Raw genomic sequence first — 13238 nt, 5'->3', positions numbered from 1 at the left:
GTGAGAGTGAGTGCGTGAAACATGTTCGGGTAGGAGCCCGAAGTCTTCCTTGAAAAACTGAACCGAACCCGGCCCGGAGCCCGTCGGGTTCCTAGGGGTCGGGTTGGGTTGCAGACCTCTAATTCACAAAAATGCTTTAGTAAAAATATATAGTGTGTTGGTAAATACTGCTTTTAATTAGGCCAACTGAATTGTTGTATTGGTGCAAATAAATAAACAACAACTGATTATTTGCATGCTGAACTTATGTGGTGTTTGCCAGCTTTTTCAAACAATGCTCCCCGATATAGCAAAAATATAGCTCAGATAAAGCATGTGGCATGACAGCATATATAATTTGTTTGGTCTAGATCAGGGAGAAGCTTGTACAGTAGGTAGTGTCAATAATACAGGGCCATTTGTGCCTCAAAGTGTGCACTAAAAACAAAAACAAATGGATGTTTATGTAAGATTTTTGGAGTGACATCCAGTCAAGGTACAGTTGAAGTCAGACGTTTAAATACACTTAGGTTGAAGTCATTAAGAAACATTTTAACCACTCCACATATTTAATATTAGTCGTTTAGGACATCTGCTTTGTGCATTACACGACTTATTTTTACTGCAATTGTTTACTTTTATTTGACTATCTCACAATTCCAGTGGGTCAGAAGTTTACATACACTAGTAGCTTGGAAAATTCCAGAAAATTATGTCAAGCCTTCAGACAATTAGCCAATTAGTTTCTGATTGGAGGTGTACCTGGGGATGTATTTTAAGGCATACCATCAATTTAATATGTGACTTCATATTGCATCTAGTGGTGGGTATATGTATACCTATATAAGTATATGCATTAACCACAATAGCGATTGAAGTAAAGAGCAAGTCTTAAATATGTTTGAAACGGTCTTGGAAAATACCTTGGATGAGATTGACGGCTCTGAAGGAAGCTTTTTTGTGGTTCGTTTGCTACGTTGATCACTCAGTTGTACGTTCACAAATTGTCTCTGGATGCTCTTTCTTTTTGGCTTGCTGTTTTAACACTTTTGCTCTCTTTCAGTGTCTATCTCCCTCCCTTCCGCCTCTGTCTCTTTCTCTCACTTACTCACTCACTCTCTCTCTCTATCTCTCTCTCTCTCTCTCTCTCTCTCTCTCTCTCTCTCTCTCTCTCTGTGTGTCTCATGTTTTTCCCTGAGCTTAAAGCAGTCAGCATCAGGTTATCCAGGCATAAAGGTTCCTCCTGACCTGAGGTGATCTTTATCTCATGTCTCTGGAGTCTCTGTCCCTCTCTCTCTCTCTCTCTCTCTCTCTCTCTCTCTCTCTCTCTCTCTCTCTCTCTCACACACACACACACACACACACACACACACACACACTTATGTTATTAGCGCAGAAATCATTAATGCTGCAAAGGGGGTCTGGGTCTTAAGAATGACATCATCTTTTGTAAGCTTTTCTTTTAGCTTGTAAATGAGCTTTTCTTCCATATTTTCTTTGAAAACATTATATCTATATGTGATCGCCCATAAGCACATTAGCGTTGTAGAGAGAGAGAGAGCCAGATACCATCAAATGTATGTAGATACTCCCACATGCGATGACCTTAAACACTTTGGAATGAACTGATCATACTAAGAGGAAGGGGCATTGCAGACACAAATAGACTGAGAAAAAGGAGATAAAGCATTTGTTTTGACAAAGATGCATCTCAAATTTCAGCTTGTAAAGTTGCGACAGCAGCAGCTGCATGCGCTTGTTATTCCCTGACCCTCAATTTAAAGGCACTCTTCCAACCTTTACATATCGGAAACCTAATTTTTTAAGTGAACACAGATATCCTGAGTTTGAGGGAGATCATGGAAAAAAATTATAATTCCACTTGTAATGCTTTTGATCTTTCGTCTTTAAAGGCTTCTGCTAAATATCGTTTTGAGGTTTTGATCTCTGTGTTCTTTGTGCGAGGTCCGGAGACCACAAGCGAAAGCATGCCAGGAGGAATATGTGTGTTTCTGTTTTCCAAATATTTGCACAGTTTGCATGAGGGAAAGTAATATGGTTTTAATTCTTAAACGTGGCACTAAGAGTTTTTATTTTTTTATAGTGATGTAGTATTTATTGAAACAGGAAAATCCCTTGTGGATATAGACCTCAAAGGGGCGAATGTACTGTTTCGCTATAGGGTCCAGCATACCTTCGATTACTGAATGCATTTGTCAAAATCTTCAACATAAAGCAGCGTTGGGCAAAATTAAATTGTAAAAATTACAGTTTATAAGTAGGAATTTTAGTTGAATTGACCTTGCCCCACAGGATGTGAAAATGGAATGTGAAAGAGGAATTTGCAATTTGAAGAAATTCAACACAGTCAAACTAATCATAATGCAACTAAAAATAATTAACCAAATCATTCATTTTGACTTCCGGTAATTATAAAACTGTCATAAACATATATGTTAATTTGACTATGCTGTTTTCAGGTCACTTTATAAAATATAACTAAATAAACATTCTTAATGTACACTGTAGAAATAGCTGGTAATTTAAAGATATTAGTATAATCTATTTTAAGGTTTCTGGAAATACCCTGTATGTTGTGAGAATCATTATGATAAAACTACACATACAGCAATTTCAATTTGAATTCTTCATTAAATTCTAATTCTAATTATTTCACAATTGGAATTTAAAGGCATTCTCATTTAAATTCTGAATGCTGCACAACCTTTACATAATAGTCAGGTCAAGTCTGATATTTTACACTACTTTTTTTTCCCAATTGAGTGAACTTTCAAGAATCCTGCAAATCACTTGCATTCCTCAACCTTTGGAGTTGCCATAGCAATAATCAATGTGGGTCAACGTGTGTGGTATGTGATTTAGTGTGTGGGAGTGTTGTCAGCCACTCTTACACATGCCCTGCTTGGAAAGCTAACATATTGGCTCGCCTGATTGGCTGCTTGTGTCAGGTTTTTTATTAATGGCACAAGGCAGTCGGCAGGCAGAAAATTGGTTGAGATGCTCAGTGCAAACATCCACAGACAAACATGTGAAAGAAAAAAAAATATGTATGCAGTCTATATATTTTATCTATAGTATGTGTATAGAAAACAATTCTTGAAAGAGTCTTCTGGAACTTCAATGATAAATCTTGGGTATAAAAATTGTAAAAAAAAATTAGATGCCAAAGTGCATTCATAACAATAAATATTAAAATTTATTATAATTGAATTATTATTTATATTTAACTATGTTAAAAAACATTTTTTTTATTATTATAAAAATATAATATGCATATACTATGTACTGTACACAATGGTTGTCTACTATGGAAAACATCTATGGTTTAACATCTTACATAGTAAAAAGTAATTTTTGTGAATAGATTTACGGATGTGTTTTACATGTACAGACTTGATTTACAATTTAGATTTCCATCCCTCTATAATTGTTTTTTCCCCCTTTGGGAGTATTAAAAAAACAATTGCGCTAGTGGTTTTTAAAGACTTCGCCATAAGATTCAGTACCCATTACTTCATGACCAATGTGGTCAAGATTTTTAAAGAGCTTCATGCCGTTTTTATTATTGTCAATAATCGACTCATTTAGACTTCTGAAAAGGAAAACACGGGCATTCTCAAAAGGACTGAAACAAAACACTTGAGACATGAGACATGACTGAAACACTAATGCAAGGGAAGTGATAAAGGGAGGCAGTTGGGGGGAAAAAATATGATTCAGACCTAACTCATTTTATTTATGGTTCTATTTTGCAACTGTCATAGCTGTTGCTCGGATAATGAAATAAAAAACAATAACATTGCTTTCAAAGTAGTGGTTTTCTTCTGGAATATATCCTATTTTTATGTAATTTATGCAGCCCAGAAGTGCGATTAACATTTCAACATGCCAATTTTCAGTCACATCATCATAACCAGCTTTGTTTACGGCTCTAAATTTAAGGGTATATTTAGAAGCAGTTCTATTATCGCCCCTCCAGTCTATGAGGAAGTCCTATGGTAGTAACAGACATTTCAAAGGAGCATGATAAAGGATCACTCGAAAACAGCCTTGTCATTCGCCGTCATCACATCATTGTTTGGTTGGACCACCCAATGCTATTTGTGTGCAAATAGAGAGTGAGAAATGTGTTCATTCATAAGGCTTGTGTCATACTGCAAACAAAAGTAGTACATGTTTATTTCTTCATCTACCCAGGTTACAGCATTTACACTGCCATGAAAGCAGTGCACTGCTGTTGCAATGACATACAACAATCCCCAGATTTAGACTGGTGGTGCTCGGGAGGAGCATTTCAGAGGGAAAACTCGTAGAGTGCTGCAGTGAACCGGCTTATCTGCAAACATCTGAAGCAATTTTAAAGTTAGGCAAAGAGAGTGCTTGCAAGATGATTGGCAACTGATCACGTGTCAAAGGACCTATACTGATGAGCCAAAATATAATAACTACCTGCTTAATATGCTGTTAGTCTTTCGCGTGCCACCAAAACAGCACAGAGGCATGGACTCTACAAGACCCCTGAAGGTGTCTTGTGGTATCTGGCACCAAGACATTAGCAGTAGATCCTTCAAGTCCTGTAAGTTGTGAGGTGGTGCTACCGTGGATTGGACTTGTTGGTCCAGCGCATCCCACAGATGCTCAACCGGATTGAGATCCTGGGAATTTGGAGGCCAGGGCCACACCTTGAACTCTTCATCATGTTCCTCAAACCATTTCCGAACAATGTGTTCAGTGTGGCAGGGTGCATTTTCTTGCTGAAAAAGGCCACTGCCGTCAGAGAATACCATTGCCACGAAGGGGTGTACCTGGTCTACGTGTCAAATTGATGTCCTCATGAATGGCCGGACCCAGGATTTCCAAGAAGAACATTGCCCAGAGCATCACACTCCCTCCAGTGGATTGTCGTCTTCCCACAGTACATCCTGGTGCCGTCATGCGACCTTCTCCCACTGCTCCAAGGACCAATTCTCATGTAGGCACTTTCGACAGTGGACAGGGGATATTGTGGTCACTCTGACTGGTCTGCAGGCACACAGCCCATTACGAAGCAAGGTGCAATGCACTGTGTGTTGACACAATCCTTCCATAAACATCATAAAAATTTCCTGAGACTTGTGCCACAGTAAACCTTCTATTATTTCAGACCAGACGGGTTGGCCTTCGTGGCCTCTTGCATTGATGAGACTTTAGCGCCCAACACCCTGTCGGCGGTTTGTAGTTTGTCCCTCCTCAGACCACTGTCGGTAGGTGCTCACCACTGCTTTCTGGGAGCACCCCACAAGCCTTGCCATTTCAGAGATGCTCTGTCCCAGTCGTCTCGCCATCAAAATTTGGCACTTGTCAAAGTTGCTCAGGTCTTTACTCCTGCCCATTTCTCCTGCATTCAACACATTGACTATGAAAATTGATTGTTCGCTTACCATCTAATCTACCCAGACCTTTACATTGTTACTTTACATTGTTACATTGGCCTTGTTAAGAGATGATCAGCGTTATTTGCTTCACCTTTGAGTGGTCATAATAATATTTTGGCCTATTGGTGTATAAGCTTGGGCCATCGAGTTTACCAGTTGATTGGCGTTCACATGTTCCTGTTGTGAGAATCACCCTGGCACCAATTGAAATGAACTGGGCCTCACACAAGATACCTAAGTATGTGGTACATTTTGATCACACTTCACTTAAGGTGTAAGTGTTTGATATTATTAATATCAGACTGCCCCTCCCTTCATCCTCAGGGCACCAGATAAGGAGTTTCACCTTAACAGTATAATAAATATCCAAATGGACCATTCAATAAATTAAAAAGATGTAAATTGGAGGGAGTTGTTCATGAATAATCTGAAGGATTCGAGATCAGCTTAACCCTTTAGAGCTCTCCTGAATCATCAACACAAGGAACGCACAGTTGCAATAAAATGAATAATAAAGAATATTCAAGAATAAAGATAATCAAGAATAACTAACAAAACCTACAAAATGGTACTAATAATAGTACTAAAAATTAAGATAAAATAAATGAATAGTAAATAAAATAATGAATAAAGTGCATAGGATGGAAAGATTTAAGTGGTTGAATTTGATGTTGCCAGTATTTGGTAACATTGCTATTAAAAGTAACTTGTTAGAATATTGTGTTACTCCTTAAAAACTACATTAATTAAAAAGTTGTTTTTGATTACTGTTTCTGGTTCTGTCATACCTAACTAAAGCAGCCTAATTGTGAGTTGAAGGTTAAATTAGTTGCATGCCTGACTAAAGAGATGAGTCTAGACTTAAACTGAGTGAGTGTGTCTGCATCTCGAATAGTGTTAGGGAGACTATTCCATAGTTTAGGAGTCAAATATGAAAAGGATCTACCTTCTATTGTGGATTTTGATATTCTAGGAACTATTAACAGGCCAGAATTTTGCGATCATAATGACCGTGATGGAATATAGTGTGGTAGAAGGTCACTTAAGTACTGCAGAGCTTGACCATTCAAAGCTTTGTACGTAGTTAAAAGAATTTTAAATTAATACAATACCCTTCGTGCACACACTTCCATGCCCATCATGTACACACATACTACAACTTCATGGAACATCTCTAGTAAACCTCCCACTCTCTAGAACTGCAATGCCCATCATCTCCCTCCTCGAAGTTTGCACACTTTTGCACCTGATTTATCACAATACGAGGAAAGGAGAGGTGTACAAAATCAATGTGTTACTTATTTTAAAAATAACTCCAATATTATGGTCTAAAATAAACAAATATTGTGTTACTTTACTCGTTACTCAAAAAGTAATCTGATTACATAACACATGTTACTTTTATCACGTTACCCCCAACACTGGATGTAGCAATGGCAAAGTATGACAATTATCTAAGTTGATGTTTCTCTGTTGATTAATAAGGTGAAAACCTTATTCCTAATTAAACAAATGATGAGCAAACCTTGTCGCTGTAGTTGTCTCCCTGGTTCGCTCTGGGATTCTGAACTTGCCATTGCAATAGTCTCTTGTAGTGAGACTTGGTACTTGGGTCAATCTTCTGCTATCTCTCGGATGGACACTGAGAATGCTGGGTAATCCATTATCCTCTCCCTCTCTGTGAAGCGGTGACTTGGCACATTGGATGGTTTGCATTCTGTTGTATCTCCAACCACTCAAGCCAGAGTTTCAGAATGTTGATTATTATTCTGTTATTGCTCCAAAACTCGAACAGCCGGGAACTCAGAACATTGATTATTATTCTGTTATTGCTCCCGAACTTGAACAGCCGGAAACTCAGAAGGAGAAATGTTATAGTGTATCTAGTTAAAGTGTAAAGATAAAGTGTAATATGTATCCTATTAACGACTCTCTGGATGGGGACTCAGGACAAAGGTGTGGCTGATTGTAAGGATTCTTTATACCTTCCTGATGAGGAGGAAATTTCAGTTTGGTGCTTCTTTTTTCAGGGTTATGTTTGGCTGCTGACATCGGAGGGGGCCTGCACAGTTTGGCTCACCCTCCCTTCTCTGTGTGGAACATTTGCATATTTTCAAGTACATAGTTAAAACAATGTCTTTAAAGTTAAATCTATGCATTGATGCATATGTGTCAACTTTTGCCACATTGTAAGTTAATGCTGCTTCGAGAGGTTTTGAAGATTATTTATGGTCTTTATCTCAACTCTTGTCTTGGGGTTTGAGAGGTTGCTAAGAAACCACTCAAGGACTAATTAGAAGTCTTTTCCAATGAGTTGGAAGGTCCTGGTCTTACTTTCTGAAGTATCTGGTAGTTGTCTGAGTAGCTTATCTGATGGCTGTACTTGGTATTTGCTTGTGTTGCTCCTGCAATGATCCAATCAAAATGGATCCACTCTTCTTTGCCTTGACAGTTAGAGAGAGGCTCTGTCATAAACTGGCTCTGGGAATGTCATCTGGTCTGACTTTTCACCACAATCCAAATGTCTAACACCATGTGGATTTTCAGGACTGAACTTAGAATAATTTGTTTGAAAAAATATGGCTTGTTGCAAGTTATAAACACACTGACTTGTACACAAACAACTTTCTATTCAGTATACCTGACTTGATTTATTTTAAGCAGTTGAATAGTCTACACTTTGGGTTTTGGGTTTCGTTCCATGTAGATTAATTTAATTTCACCATCATCAATTTGTAGTAATACTCAATGGCCAGCTACTGATACCCATTCATTAAGAGTTTGGCAACCTTATTGACACGAAGTGCCATTTTTGATTTCCCTTGTTAATCACATATATACAGTGGGGTTAAAAAGTCTGAAACCTCTCAATAACTAGTGTGACTATGAGAAAGCATGGCTGCAATAGGTAGTTGGCATGTATGCAGGAGAGACTTTCACTTTTCGAGGGAATTTATACAAATAGAATATATATATATATATATATATATATATATATATATATATATATATATATATATATATATATATATATACAAACACATACATTTACAAGCTGCTTGTGCGTGCTGTGTAACCCTCTTTAGTCTGCCATACTGCAAGCATTGCTTCTGTCGGTATTGAGCCGAAATTTTGTTACCAATTACAGCTTGTTTGGTAAGAATTTTATGTATGTTGTAAGGAAAGTCTAGTAATGGCTTCCAACCAATTAAAGCAACTGTGCCATATTAACTCAGCTGCAGAGCTATGTTTAGATATGAAGCAATATAAGTCAGTAGTTGGCTGTCGTGTTATTTTTTAGAGGCAGTGTCAGCAGTTAGAACACTATTGTTTATAGTCTATAACCAGTGTTATTCTGTCATCTCCTTAGAAAGAACATCCTTCTGTTTAGTTGTGACACTTAAATATATGTGGCAGGAGTTTGAAGGCAAATGTGGTTTTAATCTTCTATTGGATCTCCTGGTTAGGAGCGTTAAACAAATTATTACCAATTTCTTTGGAATAGTTGGAGCACTCGAAGATAAGGCAAGCCATGACTTGATTGGCAACGTTTTAGTATTTTGTTTGTAGTGTTGAGTTGACCTAATTTACTTCTGACCAGCAGTCTGACTTTGAGCAATCTGAGATTTGTATCCCAATGTCAGACTATGAACTTCTAACAGTTGTGTTAGACTATGAACTTCTAACAGTTGTGTTCTTTTTTTTATTATTATTATTATTATTATTATTTTTTAAATGTACTCAAATCTAGTCCCTTTTTAGCTTTTATTTTAATTCAGGAAGTTTGCAGACACAGAACATGTTGTGGTTTCTCCCTTAGTTTGGTTTATTTAGACATATAATATATGGCCATGGCATTCACACTCTGCACCAAAACAATCAGACCTAGTCCACCTCTTCAAATTTGAAAGAAAACTCTGGAAAGGAGAATGCAGTCTGACCCATCGGACCAAAGAACCTACCAATTTTATTTTAGTTTTAGTATACTATAATAATTATCAAGCTTTGAAAAGTTAACATGAACCCTATTTACTTTCTGTGTTTTCCCGGTATTATCTTGCATAATTCATCAGTGCACATTATTCAAAGTAAACAAAAGTACATTTTTGTAATGTATTAACTTACTCTGCCTCTGAAAAGACTTTCCTTTGTGGCTGATGTCACTAATCTTACTAATTTTTCAACCCCTTGCCTCCAAATTCCTGGCTCCATACATACTTCCTAGATACATGCATACTTCCTAAGTCCTGTACTACCTATTTTTCTTATTGAATATCTTTTTTCAATTTTTTCACATTAAGTACTTCAGATTACTGATGAAAAATTTGTTGTGAAATGCAAAAAGCATTTCACATTTATTGTAATATGAAATTTTTCAGCTGTCCATCTCACACTCGACATATTAGAGCATATTTGAGAGGTTGTCAAATTTATCAGCAAACAAGTGACTCAGGCAACCTTTAATTAAGTGCACAGAAAACATCGTTGCCCACAATAATATCTCTAAATGTCCAGTTGTGATCTTGCCACTGGCCAATGGTGCAGGCCTCTGCAGTTAATAACAATGTATAAAGGTTTGTAATGTTTTTTTACCTTCAGGCCATTGACACAGGAGGAGATTGCCCAGAGAAGGGAACTGGCCAGGCAGCGGCACAGCGAGAGACAAGCAGCCAATCAGATCACAGAAACCTCTGTGTCAGCGGATGCTGGAGGGACTTCTATCCTAGCAGCCCCAGCCACCAGTAGTGACACAGGCAAGAATGAAACCCATTTTGTGTGAATGAATGAGGTGTTTCAGGTGATATTTCCTAAGGCAACAAGTCACTCGCGTACCACTAACTTAAATGACTTAAAATGCGTTACCATGTTTTTTGGACAAGGTACCAAGATAATACCATGGTAATATTTCAAGTACCTTGGAATACCATGTAAATACAATGGTAAAAGTATAGGTTACTTATTCTGTTCTATGGTATATATCAAAATATCATGCAAGATGTACCATGTAGGAATGATGTACCATATAATAGATATAAACTATATATGTATAGGCTATATATTTCTTTGCAAAACTTCAAAATTATTCATTAATATATATATATTTATTATTTATAAATATATATACCAGACAATAAAGCCATTAAATGCAATGGAGGGGGCAGTGGTGGCTCAGTGGTTGAGGCTCAGGGTTACTGACCAGAAGGTTGGGGGTTCAAGCCCCAGCACCACCAAGATGCCACCGTTGGGCCCTTGAGCAAGGCACTTAACTCCAGGTTGCTCCGGGGAGATTGTCTCTGTAATAACTGCACTGTAAGTCACTTTGGATAAAAGCGTCTGCCAAATACATAAATGTAAATGTAAACAATTATGGTATCCTAGGATAAGTTGTTTGAGAGAATATGTGCAAAATTTGTGTAGTATATTTGCATACGTGAAACTAAATGAAAATAAATGTTTAATAATTGAATCACTGCATAATTACAATACTTTCATTATGTTGTTTCATTTGTTCTGTTATTACATGATACATGAGTCTACTTACTCTATGCATTCATCCATTTGTAATACTGTACATGAAAACTTGTTGATAAATCAGTCCTTCTAAGGCTGTGTTCTGGTGTGTTTACCTGCAGATGCTCTGTGTGCACAGACGGAGGATCTTTCGGTCAAAACAGCAGTCGAGGAGGAAGGCAAAGAGCATTTTGTGGCCTTTGCACGGGTCTACAGTGGTGTCATTAGAAAAGGCCAAAAGGTGTTTGTGCTCGGACCCAAATATGACCCATCGATTGCGCTCAGAATGGTGAGCATTCATCTGTCTGTCTTTATAACCACTTTTTTATTTTTATACATCAGCGGTCACCAATAAGCCCATCCGGACTGCGGGACATCATGTTAACGGCTGCCCCATTTTAACGTTTCTACACTTAGAAAGCGGAGCTGTGTATGTGCTCTGGGCCTATATTCTCAAACATTTTTCTCTAGCACCAAACACACTTGGTTATCTGGTTATTTTAATGATATACTGTATAGATGTACACTGGCATCTATCAGTAACATCCACTGCAGAACACGAGAATGAGGCAAAGTGAAACTATTTTCATACGTCTGATATGACTTAGATAATTCAGCTAAGCCAGCTTTGTGATAGGACAAGTTAATGCAGTACGAGAGAGCCTTAAGACAATTATTTTTCTTCTCAATTAAGCCTCATTAATCAGCCTATTATGAGCCTTTTATAAAAAACAAACAGATTTTGTATGTCATTACAATGTCATTATCTATGCTGGCAAGGAAAGACATCCAAACTTTAGAAATTTCTTGTTAGTAGCTTAGTAGAGTTCTCTGCTTATGATGAGGACATTTCCATTATTTGATAGTCAGACCATTTATACTTACAGTAACTAGAGTAAAAAGTGTTTTTTAAGCTGTAGTGTTGTAAATTGTTTCTTTGTTGTTGGTAGATTCTCACTTTAAGGAACATTTTAAAATGGTCTTTTACTACATTTTCTCTTAGGGGATACCCCTGATCCCCCATACAGTATATTTTCTCAGTCACAAGTCCCCCTATGCCCCATACATAGGTATATGAATATAAATAATAATAACAAATATTCTGAATGTAAAAATATTCAAACACAAATACTGGACTGCTTTTATTAAAGGTGCAGTACTGTATGTACGATTCAGAAACCCTTGTTATTAATGACACCTGTGGCTGTTAAGTGAACTGCAGCTTGCTTGTGCTCGTGCACACACTCAATAGGGACGCGAGCGAGCATCAGCCAAAACAATGACGTAACGTACAACGGCATCATGCTGACAGGTGAGGTAGGATATTTAAAATTACACAGTTCTGATTGTTGCATGATGCCGATTGTTGCAGTACTGTATGTACGATTCAGAAACCCTTGTTATTAATGACACCTGTGGCTGTTAAGTGAACTGCAGCTTGCTTGTGCTCGTGCACACACTCAATAGGGACGCGAGCGAGCATCAGCCAAAACAATGAAGTAACGGCATCATGCTGACAGGTGAGGTAGGATATTTAAAATTACACAGTTCTGATTGTTTTACTACAAACTTTGAGACTAAACTAAAATGACTTATCAGCTAAAATAGCATACTGCTACACACATACAGCTACATACTACCGAACTAATACCAGACAGTTTACTGTTGCACTGCACTGTTATGTTGCACTATTGTATGTTTGTATGTCATATGTTGTACCACGATCAAGAAACCAGCATATTTGCTTAAATTTATCCTGTATACCTGACTTTTAGTATAAAGAGAAGATCGTTGAAATTATTTCAAAGTTACGAAGCAAGGTATACGATGCATACATCCCCTTGAATATGCAATCAGCCCATTCACATGAACTCTCGAGTCATTATCCAAGAATTACATTTACATTTGTGCATTTGGCAGACGCTTTTATCCAAAGCGACTTACAGTGCACTTATTACAGGGACAACCCCCCGGAGCAACCTGGAGTTAAGTGCCTTGCTCAAGGACACAATGGTGGTGGCTGTGGGGATCGAACCAGCAACCTTCTGATTACCAGTTATGTGCTTTAGTCCACTACGCCACCACCACTTGATGCAATATAGTCATCACACAATTAATAATCATCACACAATTAATAATCCTTAACCCTGATGTACTTGAATTCTGGAAAATTAACTGCTGTGCTCGGTTTCATTTCCAATGAATTCCCTCCCATTTGAAGCTGTCTGGAGCTAATTATTACATTATTACCCCCAAACTATTAAAAGACTCATACAGCTGAGACTTTCATTGTAGACTTGAAGATCTGCGTAA

General features: G+C 37.6%; 1 protein-coding gene across 1 annotated transcript in view; it reads left to right on the top strand.

The window, feature by feature from the left end:
- Positions 1-13238, top strand: part of LOC127658449 (elongation factor-like GTPase 1) — a 150978-nt gene that overhangs the window by 41185 nt on the left and 96555 nt on the right. The window contains exons 13-14 of the mRNA XM_052147760.1: positions 10014-10168; positions 11048-11214. Coding sequence (XP_052003720.1) covers positions 10014-10168; positions 11048-11214 — 322 coding nt within the window. The remainder of the gene's footprint in view (positions 1-10013; positions 10169-11047; positions 11215-13238) is intronic.

The sequence above is a fragment of the Xyrauchen texanus genome, chromosome 2 (genome assembly GCF_025860055.1).
Source record: "Xyrauchen texanus isolate HMW12.3.18 chromosome 2, RBS_HiC_50CHRs, whole genome shotgun sequence".
In the NCBI taxonomy this organism is placed as follows: Eukaryota; Metazoa; Chordata; class Actinopteri; order Cypriniformes; family Catostomidae; genus Xyrauchen; species Xyrauchen texanus.
This window is presented reverse-complemented; position numbering and strand designations above follow the sequence as displayed.